Consider the following 20,860-nt stretch of genomic DNA (forward strand, 5'->3'; position numbering starts at 1 on the left):
GGCTCCTTGTGGAATCGCTCGTACCGCGAGATGCCTGGAGGGAAGAGAAAGCCAAGGCTCTGGTCACAAAACCCATCATCTCTTTAGTAAGTATAATGTTGGTATTTGTTAAGTGCTTACTATGTGTCAAGCACTGTTCTAAGCGTCGGGTTGCCTTCTTTAGGCCGCTCAGAGCAGCAGACACTGTCCTAACTCGGTTGGTTCAATCGATGCATACAATGCTAAGACTGGCTTGAATATATGTTTGCAAGGCACTGGGAGGTGATTCCTCCGCTTTCTTGCAAAAAGCAGAGGAAATGCAAAAATACCAAGACCAAAAATATAATACAAAGCCAAAACACTCCACACAAACACACACACACACGTGCTCGCGCGCGCACACACACACACACACACACACAAAATAAACCACAGAAACCAATCAGGAAGCGAAAAAGCAAACCTCACCTCGTTTTCTCAGCCTGTCCAGGCTAAGAACACTCAGTACATTTCTAAGCCTGTGCCCAGCCCTTTCCCTCCTCCCTGCCCCAAAGCACTTATGTCCATATCTGTCATTTTATTGATTTATATTGAGGTCTTTCTCTCCTCCCCTAGACCGTGAGCACGTTGCGAGCAGGGAATGTCACTGTTTATTATTGTATGGTTCTTTCCCAAGCGCTTAGTACAGCGCTGTACATACAGTAAGCACATAATACAATTGAATGAACTTGTACCTATCTTGGTGCTAATAACGATGGTTGACACATAGTAGGCCCTTAAATATCATAATAATGCTAATAATAATTGTGATATTGGTGAAATGCTTCCTATGCGCCAAGCACTGTTTCTAAGCACTGGGGTAGATACAAGGTAGTCAGGTTGTCCCACGTGGGGCTCACAGTCTTCATCCCCATTTGACAGATAAGGGCACTGAGGCCTTATCTGTCAGCTTATCTGAGAGCTCACCTTCTCCAAGAGGCCTTCCCAGACTGAGCCCCCTCCTTCCTCTCCTCCCCCCACATCCCCCCACCTTATCTCCTTCCCCTCCCCACAGCACCTGTATATATGTTTGTACAGACTTATTACTCTATTTATTTTACTTGTACATATTTACTATTCTATTTATTCTGTTAATGATGTGCATCTAGCTTTATTTCTATTTATTCTGATGACTTGACACCTGTCCACATGTTTTGTTTTGTTGTCTGCCTCCCCCTTCTAGACTGTGAGCCCTTTGTTGGGTAGAGATCGTCTCTGTATGTTGCCAACTCGTACTTCCCAAGCATTTAGTACAGTGCTCTGCACACAGTGAGTGCTCAAAAAATACGATTGAATGAATGAATGAATGAATGTGGCAGGGCAGAGATTAGAACCCAAGTCCTCTGACTAGCAGGTCCGAGCTCTTTCCACTAAACCATCCTGCTTCCCTATTTTATTGTCCTCTCCCAAGCGTTTAGTACAACGCTCTCCCCGCAGTAGGCAACCATAAGTACTATTTATGGGTTACCTGATTGTCTGCATTGAGAGCGTCCCCAGAGAACTCCTTGCTTTGTCATTTAAAAACAAAAATGTGGTATTTGTTAAGCACTTACTATGCGCCAAGCACTGTAATAATAATAATAAGAATAATAAGAATAATGGCATTTGTTAAGTGCTTACTATGTGCAAAGCACTGTTCTAAGCGCTGGGGGGATACAAGGTGATCAGGTTGTCCCATGTGGGGCTCACAGTCATCATCCCCATTTTACAGATGAGGTAACTGAGGCTCCGAGAAGTTAAGTGACTTGCCCAAGGTCACACGGCTGACAATTGGCGGGGCCAGGATTTGAACCCATGACCTCTGACTCCAAAGCCCATGCTTTTCCCACTGAGCCACGCTGCCTCTCTAAGCACTGGGATGGATACAGGCAAATCAGGCAAATCGGGTTGGACACGGTCCCTGTCCCATGAGGGGCTCACAGGTTCAATCCCCATTTAACAAACGAGGCAACTGAGGCCCAGAAAAGTCAAGTGACTTCATTCATTCACTCATTCAATGATACTTACTGAGCACTTACCGTGTGCAGAACACTGTACTAAGTGCTTGGGAAGTACAATTCAGCAACGAGTAGAGACAATCCCTGTTCACAACGGGCTCACAATCTAAAAGGAGGGAGACAGATATCAAAACCAGTAAACAGGCTTCAGTAGCATCACTATAAAGAAATAGAATTATAGATACAGACACATCGTTAATAAAAATAAACAGAATTAGAATGATAGATATGTACACGTTTACTCAAGTGCTGTGGGGCGGGGAGGGGGGTAGAGCAAAGGGGGAGAGTCAGGGAGATGGGGAGGGGAGACTTGCCCAGGGTCCCCAACTTGTGGAGTCAGAATTAAGCGCTTGGAAAGTACAAGTCGGCAACATATAGAGACAGTCCCTACCCAACAGCGGGCTCACAGTCTAGACAGGGGAGACAGACAACAAAACAAAACATGTGGACAGGTGTCAAGTCATCAGAATAAACAGAAGTAAATTTATTGAGCACTTACTGTGTGCAGAGCACTGTCCTAAGCGCTTGGGAAGTACAAGTTGGCAACTATATGTTTTGTTTTGTTGTCTGTCCCCCTTCTAGACTGTGAGCCCACTGTTGGGGAAGGTCCGTCTCTATATGTTTTCAACTTGGACTTCCCAAGCGCTTGGTACAGTGCTCTGCACACAGTAAGCGCTCAATAAATACGATGGAATGAATGAATGAATGTTGCCAACTTGTACTTCCCAGGCGCTTGGTACAGTGCTCTGCACACAGTAAGCGCTCAATAAATACGATTGACTGACTGACAGCCCCTGACACGTTTATCAGGAAATTTCCAGGGGGAAAAGAGGGGTGGCCGGCGTAGCACCTGTATATATGTTTGTACGTATTTATTAATTTTACTTGTACATATTTATTCTGTTCATTTTATTTTTGTCTTGTTGTCTGTCTCCCCCTTCTAGACTGTGGGCCCACTGTTGGGTGGGGACCGTCTCTATCTGTTGCCAACTTGGACTTCCCAAGCGCTTAGTACAGTGCTCTGTCCTCTGTTGGGTGGGGACCGTCTCTGTGGCCAACTTGTACTTCCCAAGCGCTTAGCACAGTGCTCTGCACACAGTAAGCGCTCAATAAATACGATTAAATGAATGGTGACTGTGTGGCCTTCTCTGGACCTCCCCTCTCCCCTCCTTTCCAAAATGGAGTCGACGCCAACTTCGGCCTCCCTCAGGGGTGGGCCGCCCGCCGCAAGGCTTGCTGGGAGTCGGGCCCGCGCGGCATTGTGGGAGTTGTGGTCCCCTCCCCGCCCCGCGCGGCATTGTGGGAGTTGTGGTCCGCCCGGCTGGCTGGGGCCGCCGTGGGAGCGCAGCGCTGCGCGGATTGTGGGAGCGGCGAGACCGAGGACACCCCCCCAACCACCCCCATCTCCTCCTCCTCCTCCTCCGACGGGGGCTGCAGGTAGGAACAGGGATGCTGGGGGGCAGGGGATGGAGGATGGAGGATGGAGGATGGAGGATGGAGGAGCAACAGAAGGACCAGCATCAGGAGGAGGAGAAAAAAGGAGGGGGAGGGAAGGATCAGGGAGGAAGGTACCACTATCAATTCTGCTGCTTCTTCTTCTTAGCATTATCGTTAGGATCGGGGAGGAAGAGGATGGGAGGGAAGGATCAGGGAGGAAGGTATCACTATTAATTCTGCGGCTTCTTATTATTGTCAGTATCAGGGAGGAGGAGGAAGAGGATGGGAGGGAAGGGCCAGGAGGGGGAGAGAGAGGATGGGAGCGGGAGGGGAGGAAGGTATTATTAGTAAGGACTGCTATTCGTATTATTATTATCAGGAAGGAGGAGGAAGAGGGTGGAAGGGCTGGGTGGGAGGGGGAGGAGAGGACCAGGGAAAGGGGGACAGACACACAGACAGAGACAGAGAGAGGAGCAGGGAAGGGATATGTTGCCAACTTGTACTTCCCAAGCGCTTAGTACAGTGCTCTGCACACAGTAAGCGCTCAATAAATACGAATGAATGAATGAATGATAGAAAAGGGAGGAGGGGGGAGGAGGGAGAAGAGCCAGGACAGACCCTCCCTCCCTCCTCAAATCCGCCGGACAATGACTCTCTCCTCCTTCACAGCCTTATTGAAGGCCCATCTCCTCCAAGAGGCCTTCCCAGACTAAGTCCCCCCCTTTCCTCATCTCCCACTCCCTTCTGCCTCACCCCGGCTTGCTCCCTTTGCTCTCCCGCCCGGGGCCAGCCCCACAGCACTTACGTTCATATCTGTCATTTTATCTATTTGTATTGATGTCTGTCTCCCTCCCTCTGGACTGTAAGCTTGTAGTGGGGAGGAACTGTCTGTCTTCATTGCTGTATCACACTTTCCCAAGTGCTTAGTACAGTGCTCTGCACACAGTAAGTGCTCAATGAATAGGACTGAATGAAGGGGGAGGAGGGAGAGAGAAGCAGGGAATTGGGAGAAAAGGGGAGGGAGGTGAGCAGGGAAGGAAGGAGAGAGAGAGAGAGAGAGAGAGAGAAGCAAGGAATTGGGAGCAAAGAGGGGAGGTGAGCAGGGAAGGAAGGAAAGGGAGGGAGAGAGAGAGAGAAGCAAGGAATTGGGAGCAAAGAGAGGGGAGGTGAGCAGGGAAGGAAGGAAAGGGAGGGAGAGAGAAGCAGGGAATTGGGAGAAAGCCGGAGGGGGGTAAGGATCGGGGAAGGAGGGAAGGAGAGGGAGAGAGAGACAAAAGGCCAGCAGGCCAAGGTTCTGGGGCTGGAGGGGGCGAGAGGGTCGGGGGGTAAAGGGGCATCAGGGGAAGGGCACTGCCCACCATGGAAAAAGCCCAACAGCCCCCTACCCCGTCCTGTCTCCCACCTGGCCTCACGCCCCCAGAGGAAGGGGAGTTAGTCATCTCCACCTGCCGGGAGGCCCCGTCCTGGGAGACCCTCTCCCCTTCTCCCCCTGCATGACCACCCCCCGTACCCCCAGCCAGCTGGCGACCCGGAGCTGTCCCCCAAAATTGCTGGGCTTGGGGGATGGGGAGTGGGTCTGCAAGAGCCCCGGTGACCCAAAGCCCATGGGGTGGCGGGGTCAGGGGGGGCTGGGACAGACAGACACCGGCCCCTCCTCGTCCGACAAAGCCACGGTGCCCAAGTCTCCAGCTTCTAATGATAATTAAGAAGTGGAGTATTTGTTAAGCACTAACTACGCGCCAGGCACCGCTCTAAGCGCTAGGGTGGATACCAACTAATCGGATTGGACGCCATCCCTGGCCCACGGGGGGCTCAGTCTTATTCCCCGTTTTACAGACGAGGGAACAGAGGCCCAGACAGGTGAAGTGACTTGCCCAAGGTCACACGGCAGGCCTCGGTCAGAGTCCCCGCAGCCAAGCCCCGTGGCGCCGGGCCTTGGGCTGCTGACCGGCGGGGGCAGGCCCCGGGGGTCTCGGCCTGAAAGGGCCCGGACCGAGAACCAGCAGCTCCTCATCTCCCCTGTCCAAACCTTATCCTCCCCCAACTGTCCCATCGCTGTAGACACCACCATCCTGCCCATCTCGCCAGCCCAGAATGGCAGCATTCTCTTCAACTCCTCTTTCTCATTCAACCCACATAGTCAATCTGTCACCGAACCCTGCCCGTTCAACCTTCACCACATCGCAAAAAGCCGCCCTTTCCTCTCCATCCGGACTGCTACCGCGATCATCCAACCGCTTACACTATCCCACCTTGATGACTGCATCAGCCTCCCTGCCTCCTGTCTCTCCCCACTACTCTTCCTACTTCATCCTGCTGCCCGGATCACCTTTCCGAAACACCGTCCTGCACATTTCCCCACTCCTCCAGCAGTTCGTTCGTTCATATGATCGTATGTACTGAGCGCTTGGGAGAGTACGACCGTAAACGGACACATTCCCTGCCCACCATGAGCCAAGAGTCTAGACAATCCACCTTCGTGACAAATGGAAAGTCCTTAACTGTCTGCTTGAAAGCCGTCCATCAGCTCGCCCCAGCCACCTCACCTCCCGGATCTCCTCCTCCGGCCCGGCCCGGCCCACGTGTTCCACTCCTCTATTGCCCGCTTACCTACTGGGCACCCATCTCATCGCTCTCCCCGCCGACCCGTTTCCCAAGTCCTCCCTCTGACCTGGAATTCCCACCCGCTCCACAGACGCCAGACGGGCTCTCTCCCCGGGCATGGAAACCTTTGGTGGGGGGCTTAGTTTTTGATTTGGATGTTTTCTTCTGGTATCTCTTGAGTGCTTACTATGTGTCAGACACTGTTCTGAGCATTGGGGTAGATAGAGTTAATTACGGCAGACAGGGTGGGCAGAGAATGTTGTTGCGTTGTCCTCTCCGAAGCGTAGTACAGTGCTTTGCACATAGTAAGCGCTCAATAAATAGGACTGCATGCATGAATGATCCCCTGTCCCGCATGGGGCTCAGAGTCTAAGTAGGAGGGAGAACAGGGATTTAATCCCCATTTTAAACAACAGTAGTAGTAATGATTATGGTAGTTGTTAAGCACTTACTATGTGTCAGGCACTATACTAAGCATTGGGGTGGATAGGAGCAAATCAAATTGGACACAGTCCCTTGTCCCATGTGGGGCTCACAGCCTCACAGTTCCCATGAGGCCCAGAGATGTGATGTGACTTGCCCAAGGTCACACAGCAGACGAGCGGCGGAGCCGGGATTAGAACCCAAGTCCTTCTGACTCCAGCCCAGGGCTCTATCTGCTACACCACACTGCTTCTCAAGGTTTCTACTCATTCAGTCAGTGGTATTTACTGAGCGCTTACTGTGTGCAAAGCACTGACCTAAGCGCTTGGGAGAGGACCGAACAACCCTAACCAGGCAAATTCCCTGCCCACGATGAGCCTACCATTCGGGGCTGGGGGGCACGGTTCTTTTTGCCGGGTGGGCCACCCACCTGGTTGGTGGGCTGAGGCGACCCGTCCATCCCCGAGGCCGGCCGGCCGTGGGGGGACCGCCGTGCCCCGTCCCGGCCCCTTCTCTCACCCGCCCCCCGACTCCCCAACCCCTTGGCTCCCGGCAGGACGTTCTCAGGGACGGAGGAACGGACTACCAGAGTGGTGGCAGAGGAGCCTGGCTCTCCGGCTCGGGGGCCTCTCATTTCGCAGCGAGACGGAGCACATAGAGCCCGGGCCTGCGAGTCAAGAAGGTCGTGGGTTCGAATCCCTGCTTCACCACTTGCCTGCTGGGTGACCTCGGTTAGGTCACTTCACTTCTCTGGGCCTCAGTTCCCTCATCTGTCAAATGGGGATGGAGACTCTGAGCCCCACGTGGGGTGGGAACCGTGTTGAAGCCGATTTGCTTAGTACAGTGCCTGGCACATAGTAAGCGCTTAACAAATATCATAACTATTATTTCTTTAATGTCCGTCTCTCCGTCTAGACCGCGCGCTCCTTGTGGGCAAGGGAGCGTGCCTGCCAACTCTGCTGGAGTGGACTCTCCTAAGCGCTCAGTACAGTGCCCTGCACACAGCAAGTGCTCAGTAAGTACCACGGACTGATCTGCAGTGATTCAGTCATCCTTGCTCTGGGGGAAACCCAGGGCCGGGTGAGCACCAGAGACAACAGTCAGTCTTTCAGATCGATCGGTACTATCTATAGAGCGCTTCCTCTGTGCCGAGCCCCGCCCTGAAAGGAGTCGGTAGACGCCATACTTGCTCTGGGGGCCTATTCTTTTTATTGTAGAATTTGTTAAGTGCTAACAGAAAGAGCCCGTTTTTGACCCGATCATCTTCCATATTCCCCGGCACTTAGAACGGCGCTTAAACCACAGTAAGTGCTCCTCGAATACCCCAGAGATCATCGTTAGACACCGTCCCTACCCTCGAGGAGCTCAGGGTCTGGCCGGGGGATGGCCACTGAAATAATAATAGTAATAATAATAATAATAATAATAATACTGGGGAGGTTACAAGGTGATAAGAGAAGAAGCATGGCGTGGCGGCTAGAGCCCACCCCTGGGAGTCAGAAGGTCATGGGTTCTAATCCACCGAAGCTGTGTGGCTCAGAGGAAAGAGCCCGGGCTTTGGGGTCAAAGGCCATGGGTTTGAATCCCAGATCCACCACATGTCTGCTGTGTGACCTTGGGCGAGTCACTTCACTTCTCTGAGCCTCAGTTACCTCATCTGTAAAATGGGGATTAAGACTGTGAGCCCCCCGTGGGACAACCTGATCACCTTGTATCCCCCCAGCGCTTAGAACAGTGCTTTGCACATAGTAAGCGCTTAACAAATGCCATCATCATCATTATTATTATTATTATTAATCCCGGCTCTGCCGCCTGTCTGCTGTGTGACCCTAGGCGAGTCACGTCCCTTCTGTGGGCCTCAGTTCCCTCATCTGGAAAACGGGGATCGAGACTGAGCCCCGCATGGGACAGGGACTGTGTCCAACCCCATTTGCTCGTATCCACCCCAGCGCTTCGTACGGTGCCCGGCACGTAGTAAGCTCTTAACAGATACCGTAATTATTAAGGCTGCGAACCCCACATGGGACAGGGAACGTGTCCCAGGTGATCACTGTGGGCTGCGAACAGTGCTCGATACCATTACCGTTATTTAGACCACGGGTAGGGGGATGTGCCTGAGTTTGAAGATCTGGACCTAAGCGCTTGGGGGGGGGGCTGGGGGTGAGGACCCCAGTACGGGGGTCACGAGGCCGGAGGGGTGGGGAGGGAAGAGGAGAGATTAAGGGCGCCCTCCCCGAGGCCTACTCTCTTCTTAGGCCCACCCCGTCCCGGAAACCAGCGGCATCGTGGCCGGGTTCTGCCACTCACCTGAGTCTCCGTCCGTCTTGGGTGTGTCGGCCCGCCTGGTCCGGGGGGTCATGTCTGGCTCCGGTCCTGGGTGTCGGCGGGAAGGGCGGGTCCCCTCCCGGGGTGACAGGCCCGGCGGGCCTCTGCTTGCCTTCCAGATCCGGAGGCAACGACGTCCCGCCGCTGACCCGTCGCGGGCCGGCCCATGCCGGGCCGGCGGGGTCCCGGCCCCCTCGGGCCGCCCCTCCCCACCCGGCCCGGCGCGGGCGCCCACGGGGCCCGGGACGGCTGACCGGCCCCTTCCTCCGCCCGCCCGCCGTCCCGGCCCCGCGATGCCGCCCGAGTGGCCGGCGTCCTGGAGCTGGTCCCTGGCCGGCCTGCGGGAGCTGACGGCCACGGGCATCCAGTCGGTGCGGGACTGCGACGCGGCGGCGCTGGCCACCGTGGCCTGCCTGCTGGTCCTGCTGCTGTGGTACTGCCACCGCGTGGGCCGCGACCGGCCCTCCGCGCCCGGAGCCCCCTCCCCGTCGGCCGCCGCCCCGGCCCCGGCCGCCCTGAGGCCGGGGGTGGACCCCGGCGGCGGGGGCGACGACCCCCCGGACGTGTCGGCCTACTGCCGGTCCCCCGGGTGCGGGCGCTGCGCGGCGGCCGGGGCCGGGCCGGACCGCCGGCTCTACCGTCACCTGCAGGAGTACGCCAAGCGCTACTCCTGGGCCGGCATGGGCCGCGTCCACAAGGGCGTGCGCGCCCAGGGTCGCTACCTGGCCGGGCGGCCGGCCATCCAGAAGCCGGAGGTCTTCCTCCTGCCGGACCTGCCCAGCGCTCCCTACTTCTCCCGGGAGGCCCAGAAGCACGACGTGGAGCTGCTGGAGCGCGGCTTCCCCACCGTGCTGGCGGAGTTCCTGCGGCTGGCCAAGGCCTTCTCCAACTGCAGCCTGCCGCAGGGCTGGCGGCTCCACGGCACGCCCCGCGGCCAGTGGCTCACCTTCCCGCTGGTCAGCCGGGGCGTCTGCGTGCCCCGCAACTGCCGGAGGTGCCCGCGGACGTTCCGCTTGCTCGGGACCCTCCGCACCTGCATCGGCAACAACGTCTTCGGCAACGCCTGCATCTCCGTGCTCGGGCCCGGCACCGTCGTGGCCGAACACTACGGCCCTACCAACGTCCGCCTCCGCTGCCACTTGGGTACGTGGGCCGCCCGCCGCGGGGCACGGGGGCGGGAAGCTCGCCTCGGCCCCCCAGGGATTTCCCCCGAGGGGAACGGCAGGCTGGGGGCCGCGCCATCGCTCGCGGGGAGGGCCAAGCATCTCCACAGGCCGGCCCGGGCGGCAGCCCCCAGGGGCATCCCCTGGCCGGAGCGGAGACGGGCTCCTGGAAAAGCGGACGACTCCCCTGCCTGGTCACTGCCCCCGGCCGAGAGGCGACTCACGAACCCGTCTCTCACCCCGCTCGGCGGGGACCCGGGGTGCAGTCGGGGAGGGAGAAAGCCACCTCTTTCCCCGCTCCTCTACCCAACTTCGGCCAGCCGGCCCACCACCCCGCCGACGGCCAGGGAAGTTCCAGGGCGGCCTTGCCCACCGTGGGGGGACGAAGAGACGGACAGACGACAAGAACGGCCTACCGGCTTAGCCTCTCTAGCCCAAGGCCCAGACTGGAGTCACTCCTAATAATTACGGGACTTGTTAAGCGCTTCCTATGTGCCAAGCACTGAGGTCTCGTCTTATGCTGTCGAGTCGTCTCCGACCCGTAGCGACACCACGGACACGTCTCTCCCAGAACGCCCCACCTCCATCCTCAACCGTTCTGGATTTTCTTCGTAAAAATCCAGAAGTGGCTGACCATTGCCTCCTTCCGCGCAGTAAACTAAGCGCTGAGGTAGATATGAGTTAATCAGGTCGGACGCAGTCCCCGTCTCCATCGTCTCCATCCCCATTTTACGGATGAGCTACCTGGGGCCCGGAGAAGTCAGGTGACTTGCTCAAGGTCACGCAGCAGACGTGTGGCGGAGCTGGGAGTACAACCCGTGACTTTTTGACTTGCAGGCCAGAGCTCTATCCACTCCGCCTCGCTGCTCCCCGAGCTCCCCCAGGCCCCTCCCTCCCTCCGTCCACCGTCGTTCCCTCGGTTCTCTGTTGTCCCCCCCAGGTCTGAAGACTCCAAGCGGCTGCGAGTTGGTAGTCGGGGGCGAGCCCCAGTGCTGGGCCGAAGGCCAGTGCCTACTGTTCGATGATTCCTTCCTGCACACGGCATTCCACGAAGGCAAGTCCCCTTTTGCCCCTCTCTGAGCCCTGCCTCAGACGCCCCCCGGGATGGAGGGGCGGGGAGGGCGACGCCAGCCACGAGGGGCTAACCTGGTTTTCCTAGAACCTGGCGAGGTAACAGCCTCAGAAAACCGCGGGCTCGGGACAACTCACCCTAAAAGAAGGCCGGCCTCCGGGGGCTCGGCCTGAGGCATCACCCGTCACCCCGGGTTTGCCCACCCTGAGCTCCTTGAGGGCAGGGATCCCGTCTACCGACTCTGTTGCACTGACCTCTCCCAGGCGGTCAGTACAACGCCCGGGGTGCAGTCGGTGCTCAACAGAGGCCACCGACGGATTGACTGCCTTGTGTTCTCCTCGACAACTGCGGTGGAGATAACCCACCAGCATTCGAGCCGGGGCGATGGGAAGAGGGGCCGCCCCACCCCCTCTGCTCCCGGGCCTCGAGATGTCCTCACCGGACGCCCGAGACCCGCCCGTGACTCAGCCCCCACCTGCGAGGACATGGTTTCTAATCCCGGCTCCGCCACTTGTCTGCAGTGTGACCTCGGGCGAGCCGCCTAACTTCTCTGGGCCACAGTTACCTCATCTGGAAAATGGGGATTAAAACTGTGAGCCCCTGTGAGGCAACCCGATTTCCTTCTATCGACCCTGGCACTTAGAACAGTGCTTGGCACACAGTAAGCGCATAACAGAGACCATCATCGTTTTCATCATTATTATTATTCAAAGCCCCTAGAGCCACACCCAAACCACGGCCAGCCATCTGCTAAACATCTCTCCATCTCTCTCTTCACATACTGAGGAGTGGATCTCCTCCAAATTGCCTCGCCCTCTCCCGTTCCCTACCACCGCAGGTTAGACGGGCAGGTCTCCCTGGCGATTCCTCGAAAATCAGTAGCGTGCGCGGGGCACTGTATTGAGTCCCGGGAAGCGCGCCGTAGCGTGCGGAGACACGGTCCCTACCGCTGGCGTGGGCGCGTCCTCTGGCCTTTGGCCGGAAGCGGCCCGTTGTTCCCCGACCCCTCACCCGTGGCCCTCGGCTTCCTCCAGGTCCCCAGGAGGAGGGCCCCCGCGTCGTCTTCATGGTCGACCTGTGGCACCCCAACGTCGCAGCCGCCGAGCGCCAGGCCCTCGACTTCATCTTCGCCCCGGGGCGGTGAGCCCGGGCCCCGGGGGCCCGGCTTGGCGGGGCGGGGGGTGGGATGGACAGAAACCGGCCTCGCCAGAGGGCTCCGCGCAGGCCCCTCTTCCACCCTGTCCCGCGCGCCAACGTCATCGACGGAAGCCCCCGGCTCCGGCGCCCTCCTCTGTTTCCCTTCCTTGCCACTCTCGGCGGTGGCCTCTCACGCGGGCACAGCGCGGCCTCTTTTCTCCATGCCCGGTGCCGCGGCCCCCTCCCCACGGCCAACCCCCCGATACAACGGGCGGCGGGGGCCTCCGGCCTCGAGAAGCCCGCTTCGTCAGAATGCATTCCTGTCGGCCACAGTGGCCATCTCAGAGGACCGCCGCCCGCTGCCCAGACGGCGGCTGGCACGGCCCCGGCGGGCACGGAGCCCGTTCTGTCGCTCGCCGAGTCCTCTCACCTCACTGCCAACCTCAGCCACAACCCCACTGCCAAACCGGGCCCCAGACGGTTCCGCTTCCGACCAGGGGGAAGGAGGAGTTGGCATTTCCTGGGCAAACTGGAATTTGTACAGTTCGACCAAAGTCTCTGTGTCGCTTGGACGTTTTGTGGCCTGAAGCCCTCCCGCCCCTCAACGTCTCGCCTCCGAGCTGGAAGAGGGCAGCGGCCTTGCCCCTCCGGGTGGACCAGAAGCAGGGCCGTGCCACCCCGGCTTACCGGAAAATTTAGGCCGGAGCCTAGGCCTTCCGGGAGGAAGCATCCGTTGGACCGCCGGTGTCCGCGTCGGCTCCGGAGTGGTCCCCACTGGCGGCCGGGCGGGAGGGAGGGAGTAGCCACGTGCCCGGCCCTGGGGCGTCCAAACCCCGCATTGGGCCCTGCTTGGTGTTTTCTCTTCGGGAGCCTGTACCTGTCTGTCAAGTGTCGTTCAGTTCATAGCCTGTGAGTGCCGTGCTAGAAATAGCTCGCCCCGCATCCAGAGAGCCGTTGCTCTTCCCTGGGGGGCAAGGCGGGGGAATCAAAACGCCGTGGGGAAGACCCCCCCCCCGTCGCCCCCGCCCCCCAAAGTACGCGTGTATCCGACGTCAAAGACCCTGAGATAATCTGTGTATCAAACGTGGTGCAGAGAAATCATCTCCATTCGAGGGAAATATTTATACACTATTTTTTTTTTTTTGTCTTTTGTTTTTCCTCAAGCTCTGAGATTAAAGACGAGGGCAGAAATTTGGGATCCACCCGGGTAATTTTTTACGCACTTTCCCGTCACAGAACAACCGAGGTGCATGGTTTCTAGCCCGAAGGAAGCGGGGAAGTGTTCGAAGGGCCCCGCTTACTTTACGGGGCCGGTGAGGGGATGTGTGGGAGAGAGAGCAAGACGTCAATAAACGACGGTGCCAAGGACCCATCTGACAGAGCACTAGGAGGCTTCAAGGGAGCGTTTAGGGGGCACTTTCTGGAGGCAGGTGAAACCCCAAATTCTGGGAGTCAGAAGTCGTGGGTTCTAATCCCACCTCTGCCTCTTCTCAGCTGTATGACTTCGGGCAAATCACTTCGCTTCTCTGTGCCTCAGTCACCTCATCTGTAAGATGGGCTTAGAACAGTGCTTGGCACATAGTAAGCGCTTAACGAATGCCATCATTATTATTATTATGGGGATGAAGACTGCGAGCCCCATGTGGGACAACCTGATCACCCTGTATCTTCCCCAGTGCTTAAAATGGTGCTTGGCACATAGTAAGCGCGTAACACATGCCATCATCATTATTCTTCTAGACTGTGAGCCCGATGTGGGCAGGGATTGTCTCTATTTGTCGCTGAATTGTACTTCCCAAGCGCTTAGTCCAGTGCTCTCTACACAGTAAGCGCTCAATAAATACGATTGAATGAATGAATGACAGTTGAGTAGGAATACAATAAGCTAATGGGCAGCGAGGTGGGGGACAGTCCGACCTTAAAGAGAAAGAATGAGGGCAGAGAGGTAGGGAGGGGTTTTTTGGCGGGGGTTGGTGGGGGGGCATTTCAACGAAATATCATCTACACCCCAAACAGCAACGTGACCTGGTGGCAAGAGCCCGGGCCGGAGAGTCCAGGAACGCGGCTTCTAAACCCGGCTCCGCCACTTGTCTGCTGTGTGACCTTGGGCAAGCCACTTAACTTCTCTGTGCCTCAGTCCCCTCATCTGTAAAATGGGGATTAAGACTGTGCGCCCCATATGGGACAACCTGATCACCTTGTATCTACCCCCAGCGCTTAGAACAGTGCTTGGCACATAGTAAGCGCTTAACAAGTACCATCATCATCATCACTTGTCTGCTGGGTGACCTCGGGCGAGTCACTTCACTTCTCGGTTCCCTCATCTGCAGAAAGGGGATTCACAACCTGGGCTCCCTCCTACTTAGACTGTGAGCCCCATAAGGGGCCTGATGATCTTGTTATCGACACTTAGTAAGGTGCTTGGCACATAGCAAGTGCTTAATAAATACCATGTTACTATTATAATGAGAATATTAACAATAATAACCCACCAAATACCCTACCCACAACATAGGTGTGAATTCCTTTAGAGGGTGGGGACAATAGGGGATGGATTTTTTTTTGTTTTTTTTCATGAGGTTTAGTTTGGGTCTGCTAGACTGTGAGCCCATTGTTGGGTAGGGACTGTCTCTATATGTTGCCTATTTGTACTTCCCAAGTGCTCAGTACAGTGCTCTGTACACAGTAAGCGCTCAATAAATATGACAGAATGAATGCATGAGAGGGTGCTGAGGGTGTGGGACAGGTCTAGATGCCACATCCACTACCTGCACACGCCCTTTTCTAAGATGGGGCGGACCCCACGATACAACCGTTCTACATCCCTCAAAAATACGGTTGTATCACGGGGCACGATTTCTCGTAGGCTTACAGGCAAAATGGTAGATTCCGTTCCACGACCGGGCCCTGATAAAATAATAATAATAACAATAATAATAATAATAATAATAATAATGGCATTTAAGTGCTTACAATGTGCCAGGCACCGTACTGGGGTGGGTGCAGCCAAATCAGGATGGACCCAGTCCCCGTCCCCCGTGGGGCTCACGGTCTCGGTCCCCATTTTCCAGATGAGGGCACTGGGGCCCAGAGAAGTGAAGCGGCTTACCCGACGTCCCACAGCAGACAAGTGGCGGAGTAGGGATTAGAACCCGTGACCTTCGGACTCCCAGGCGTGGGCTCTCACCACTACGTCACACTGCTTCCCGGATGCTGACTGGGTCCTCGAAGATAAGTACAGAGGATACTGTAAATCTGTTCCCTGGGCCTCAGGGCTTCCTGGGACCCCACCTTCAACTCCTTCCTCCCGTCTACCCTGCCTCCTGCTGCCTCTAGCACTCCGGTGGGGATTGGGGGGGAAACGGGACACTGTCCTGAGCGACAGTCATTCCCTGCCCCACCCCTCCTGCCCATGCCAACAGGGTTCCCGGCTTCCAGTGGCTGGAAACCTCCTTCATCAGCCACGGGCAGGCCACCCTGTGGACCCCCCCACCCCCCCAAAGCCATTAACAAATACCATCATCATTATCCAGTGCTTAGAACAGTGCCTGGCACACAGTAAGCGCTTAACAAATACCATCATCATTATCCAGTGCTTAGAACAGTGCTATTACTGTTACTAATACTATTACTATTACAGAACAATTTAGAAACCGTTCCGTACTCAGAAGGCGCCGTCTTCCAACCCCGCAGGAAGCTGTGCGGCCTAGAGAAGCAGCGTGGCTCAGTGGGAAGAGCCCGGGCTTTTTGAGTCAGAGGTCATGGGTTCAAATCCCGGCTCCGCCAGTTGTCAGCTGTGTGACTTTGGGCAAGTCCCTTCACTTCTCTGGGCCTCAGTGACCTCATCTGTAAAATGGGGATTAAGACTGTGAGCTCCCCGTGGGACAACCTGATCACCTTGTAACTTCCCCAGCGCTTAGAACAGTGCTTTGCACATAGTAAGCGCTTAATAAATGCCATCATTATTATTCCAGCGCTTAGAACAGTGCTTTGCACATAGTAAGCACTTAATAAATGCCATTATTATTATTATTAGTAAATGGAGCCCGCCTGGGAGTCAGAAGGACCTGGGACCTCATCCCGGCTCCGCCACGTGTCTGCTGGGTGACCTTGGGCAAGTCACTTCTCTGAGCCTCCGTTACTTCACCTCTAAAATGGGGATTAAGATTGAGCCCCATGTGGGACGTGGACTGGGTCCAACCTGGTTAGCTTGTATGATGATGGTATTTGTTAAGCGCTATGTGCCAAGCACTGTTCTAAGCACTGGATAATGATGACGGTATTTGTTAAGCGCTTACTATGTGCCAGGCACTGTTCTAAGAGCTGGGGTAGATACAAGATAATCAGGCTGGCCCACGCGGGGCTCACAGTCTTAATCCCCTTTTTACAGATGAGGGAACTGAGGCCCAGAGAAGTGAAATGACTTAGTACTTAGTATTACCGTGCTTAGTACAGTGGCTGGCAACATCGTAGGCTCTTGAAAAAGTACAAAAAGACCCCAAGGGGGGCGGCGGGGCGGGGGTTCAGATGTGATTTGGACCTAAAGTCTCTCTCTGCTAACAGATGGCAATGCAAACGGTAGAGCAGATTGGAGCATCAGGCGGCAGTGGCCAGCGGGCCAAAAACGTCTTCCTTTTATACCCTGTAACTAAGCAAACTGGTCCCGATTTCTCTCCCGCCCCATCTCTGGTCCCTCTTCCCATTCCCTGGGACTGGGCCCGGAGGCCTGGATGACAACGGGTGGGGGCCCTAGGGCTACGAGTGGCATTGCGCTCCTCCAAGCGTTCAGTACGGTGTCCGACATACGTTAAACGCTCCCTGAGAGGATGGAGTCGGGAGCTGTAGTGGATGATTCTGCTGTCGGACGGCTGCTGGGAACTGCCTTTCCAAATCTGGCTGGGGATGAAAGTGGCAGGAGGCCGTGGGACACGGGGACAATGCTGGGAAGCAGCCTGGCTTGGTGGTCACAGCCCAGGCCCGGGAGTCAGAAGGACCTGGGTTCTAATTCCGGCTCCGCCACTTGTCTGTTTGACCGTGGGTGAGTCACTTCACTTCTCTGGGCCTCAGTTACCTCCTCTCTGAAATGGGGATTGAGACTGTGAGCCCCATGTGGGACAGGGACTGTGTCCAACCTGATGATCTTGTATCTACCCCAACAGTAAGCGCCTAACCAACACCATCATCATCATTCTTATCGTTATTCTGTCCTGCCCGCTGGAAGCTGATGTCTGAGGGCAGCCTGGTACAGGACACACTGGCGGGGAAAAGGGAACGGCTGAGCAGAAGCGTCGGGCCGGAAAAGACGAGGAAGCGAGAGGGAAAACAGTGAGAGGGAAGCAAGTCGAGACTTTATGGTGTGCCTAATGGGGCGCTGGCCTTTTCAGTCACATAGAGTCATAGGAGAACTTTACCATCAGTAGTGTGTTCTCTGAATACAAAGGACAATCTCTCTCCCTCTCACACATACACACAACATGCACACAACATGCCTTGTCTCCTGCTAAGACTCCCCATCGTCACCCCGAGATTCCAAGCTTGCTGTGGGCAGGGAACGTGCCTGCCATCTGTTGGCTTGTCCTCCTCCAGGTGCTTAGTACAGTGCTCTGCACACAATAAGCGCTCAACAACTACCACTGATTGATCACTCAGGCCCTTGGGTCCCACTGAACAATGGGGTCTGCCACCGCTGAGGACGCGTGTTTCTCTCCCGGCCCTGGACGAGAAAGCGTGGATGGTTCAATGCCCACCGCCACCCGAAACCCAATTCCCAGGCGGTTCCAGACGGCTCCTAGCCTTGGCTACTTGGGCAATGGGCCAGAAAAGGTGCCTGGCCACCTCTGCCCAGCCCAGCGGCCCAAGGCGGGGGGCACGATATTGCTGCCGGTGGGGGATGTCTGTCTGTCCATTTGCCATTTCTAAGACGAGTTCGGGTCCCGGGCTGTGCCCACCCCGGGGGTTACGACAATCTCTCTTTTTTACCGTACCCGTTAAGCTCCTACTATGAGTTGGGCACTGTTCTAGGTACAAGCTAATCAGGTTAGGCACAGCCCCCGTCCCACCTGGGGCTCACAGTCTTCAACCCCACTTTACAGATGAGGTCACTGAGGCCCCGAGAAGTGAAGTGACGTGCCCCATGGCACACAACAGACTCCCTCCGGCTTAGACCGTGAGCCCCGGGTGGGACAGGGACAGTGCCCGATCTGATGAGCTCAAACCTCCCTCTGCTCTTGGAAACTGCCAAAGAAAATGTCAGGACCCCTCAAACGCCCACCTTCTGACCGTGTCCGTTTCAGAACTGGAAAAGACACCCCGAGCTCTATTTTTTTTTTCTTGAAACAGTAAATTGCTGTTCAGAAATGCCAGTTTAATAATGATGGTGTCTGTCAAGCGCTTACTAAGAGCGAAGCGCCGTGCTATGCGCTGGGGCGGATGCAATTTCATCAGGTCGGACACAGCCTGGGGCTCCCAGGGTTGAGTAGGAGGGAGAACGGGTATCGAAGCCCCATTTGGCCCATCGGATGGAGGCCCAGAGAGGTTAAAGGACTCACCCACGGTCACCCGGCTGCGGCTTCCCCAACCCGCAGGACGGGCTCTGCGTCCTCGCCGCCGGAGCCAAACAGAAGATGATGAGGCACGGGGTCAACTTGCTCTGAGCCGCGCAGCCCGCCTGGGGGACCGCTGACAGACGGAGCAGGAAGGAGCACTGGGGGAGATAAAAGCTGAGCAATTTGGATGCAGCCCATGCCCCGGTGGGGTGGGGGGGGCTCCCAGGCTTTATCCCCATTTTGCAGATGAGGTGACTGAGGCACAGAGAAGGGAAGTGACTTGCCTGAGGTCACCCAGCAGACAAGTGGCGGAGCCGGGATTAGAACCCGGGTCCTTCTGGCTCCCAGGCCCGGGCTCTATCCGCTAGGCCGTGCTACTTCTCATTTTAGGTCCTCAAGCGTGAAACCGTTACTGAGGAGCGATGATGATAATGATGACAACAGTAGGGACAGCAATAATAGTAATAATGGCATTTGAACACTTACTCTACGCCCAGAACAGAAAAAGGAGTCCCACATGGGGCCCACATTCTTAAGTAATAATAATAATAGTTATAATAATAATTGTATTTGTTAAGCACTTACTATGTGCCAAGCACTAATCTAAGCACTGGGGTACATACAAGGTTAGTGGGTTGTCCCACGCGGGGCTCAGTCTTCATCGCCATTCTACAGATGAGGTAACTGAAGGCATGCAGAAGTTAAGTGACTTGCCCTTAAGTCACACAGCTGACAAGGGGAGGGGCAGGGATTCGCACCCATGTCCACTGACTCCCAAACCCAGGTTCTTTCCATTAAGGCACGCTGCCTCATGGGGAAGACCAATGTGGGGAAGATAAGGAATTGAATCCCCATTTCAGAGATGAGGAAGCCGAGGCCCAAGGAAGTGAAGTGACTTGCCTGAGGTCAGATGGCAGAGCTGGGATGAGATCCCAGGTCCTCTGCCTCCCCAGCTCAGGCTCTCTCTTCCCACTAATAATAATAATGATAATAATAATGATAATGATAATTATGGTACTGGTTAAGTGCTTACTAGGTTCCAGGAACTGTTCTAAGCACTGGGGTGGATACAAGTTAATCAGGTTGGACACAGTCCCTGTCCCCCATGGGGCTCACAGTCTCCACCCCCATTTTACAGATGAGGGAAGTGAGGCCCAGAGAAGTGAAGTGACTTGGCCAAGGTCACACAGCAGACACGTGGCGGAGCCGGGATTAGAACCCACGATTTCCTGATTCCTAGGCCACGCGCCAGGCTAAGCCGCTGTCACTCGATTCCCCGGGGTCGGGGCCCCCCGGCGGATTCCCGGCGCAGACTTACCTCTCTCGCTGGCCTTGGCGCCGTCCGTCTGTCTGCCCAGTTTTGCCACTGCCCAATCAGGGCGGCGCTTCTTCAGGAGGCCCCGCCGGCACACCACGTTTTCCGAGGAAAATGTCTCCCCGGCCCCCACGCCTACCGACCCCACTGAAGCAAGTTCGATGTGTCCCTAAGACGCTAGATCGATCTCTCTCTCTGCCACGGGCGCAAGCGCTCGGTACGGGGATCTGGGTTCCAGACCTACGACTGGTGGAGGAGACTCGGCTTTACGAAGTTGCTTGTTCAAGGCCCCGCTCCGTGAAAATTTCTTCTGTCCGCTACGCAAGTAATCCCATTTTAGAGAGCTAATATGGCTGGAGAGGGGAGGACGGATGGACGGACACACACACGCCCATCACCCCCTCACATAATCTCATTTCACACATTCAACAGGGCAAACAAACTCGGAGAGGGGAGAGACACCCACCCCCACACCCCCATCACCCACTCAAATAATCCATTTTGCGAAGTCAACAGGGCACACAAACTTTGTGAGAAAGGAGGGACACACACACACACACACGGACACACACCCCCACCGCCCCCCACTCAAGTAATCTCATTTTACCGAATCAACAGGGCACACAAACTTTACAAGAGAGGAGGTCACACACCCGTCATCCACTCAAGTAATCTCATTTTACAGTCAACAGGGCAAACAAACTCTGTGAGAGAGGAGGGGCCACACACACGCAGACGGGCGCGTGCACCGAGCCAGCCATACACACCCCTCACTCTCAACACTCTTTGGAACTGAATCCACGTGAGGCTTTCCGGAACAGCTG

General features: G+C 56.0%; 1 protein-coding gene across 1 annotated transcript; it reads left to right on the forward strand.

Moving 5' to 3' along the window:
• Positions 1-9,097: 9,097 nt before the first annotated feature.
• Positions 9,098-12,199, forward strand: ASPHD2 (aspartate beta-hydroxylase domain containing 2). The gene is made up of 3 exons (XM_038763152.1): positions 9,098-9,947; positions 10,908-11,021; positions 12,074-12,199. The coding sequence occupies exons 1-3, from the start codon at positions 9,098-9,100 to the stop codon at positions 12,181-12,183; spliced, it is 1,074 nt and encodes a 357-aa protein (XP_038619080.1). The 3' UTR covers positions 12,184-12,199.
• The last annotated feature ends 8,661 nt before the right edge of the window (positions 12,200-20,860 follow it).

This window comes from Tachyglossus aculeatus, chromosome 21 (assembly GCF_015852505.1).
Source record: "Tachyglossus aculeatus isolate mTacAcu1 chromosome 21, mTacAcu1.pri, whole genome shotgun sequence".
Classification (NCBI taxonomy): domain Eukaryota; kingdom Metazoa; phylum Chordata; class Mammalia; order Monotremata; family Tachyglossidae; genus Tachyglossus; species Tachyglossus aculeatus.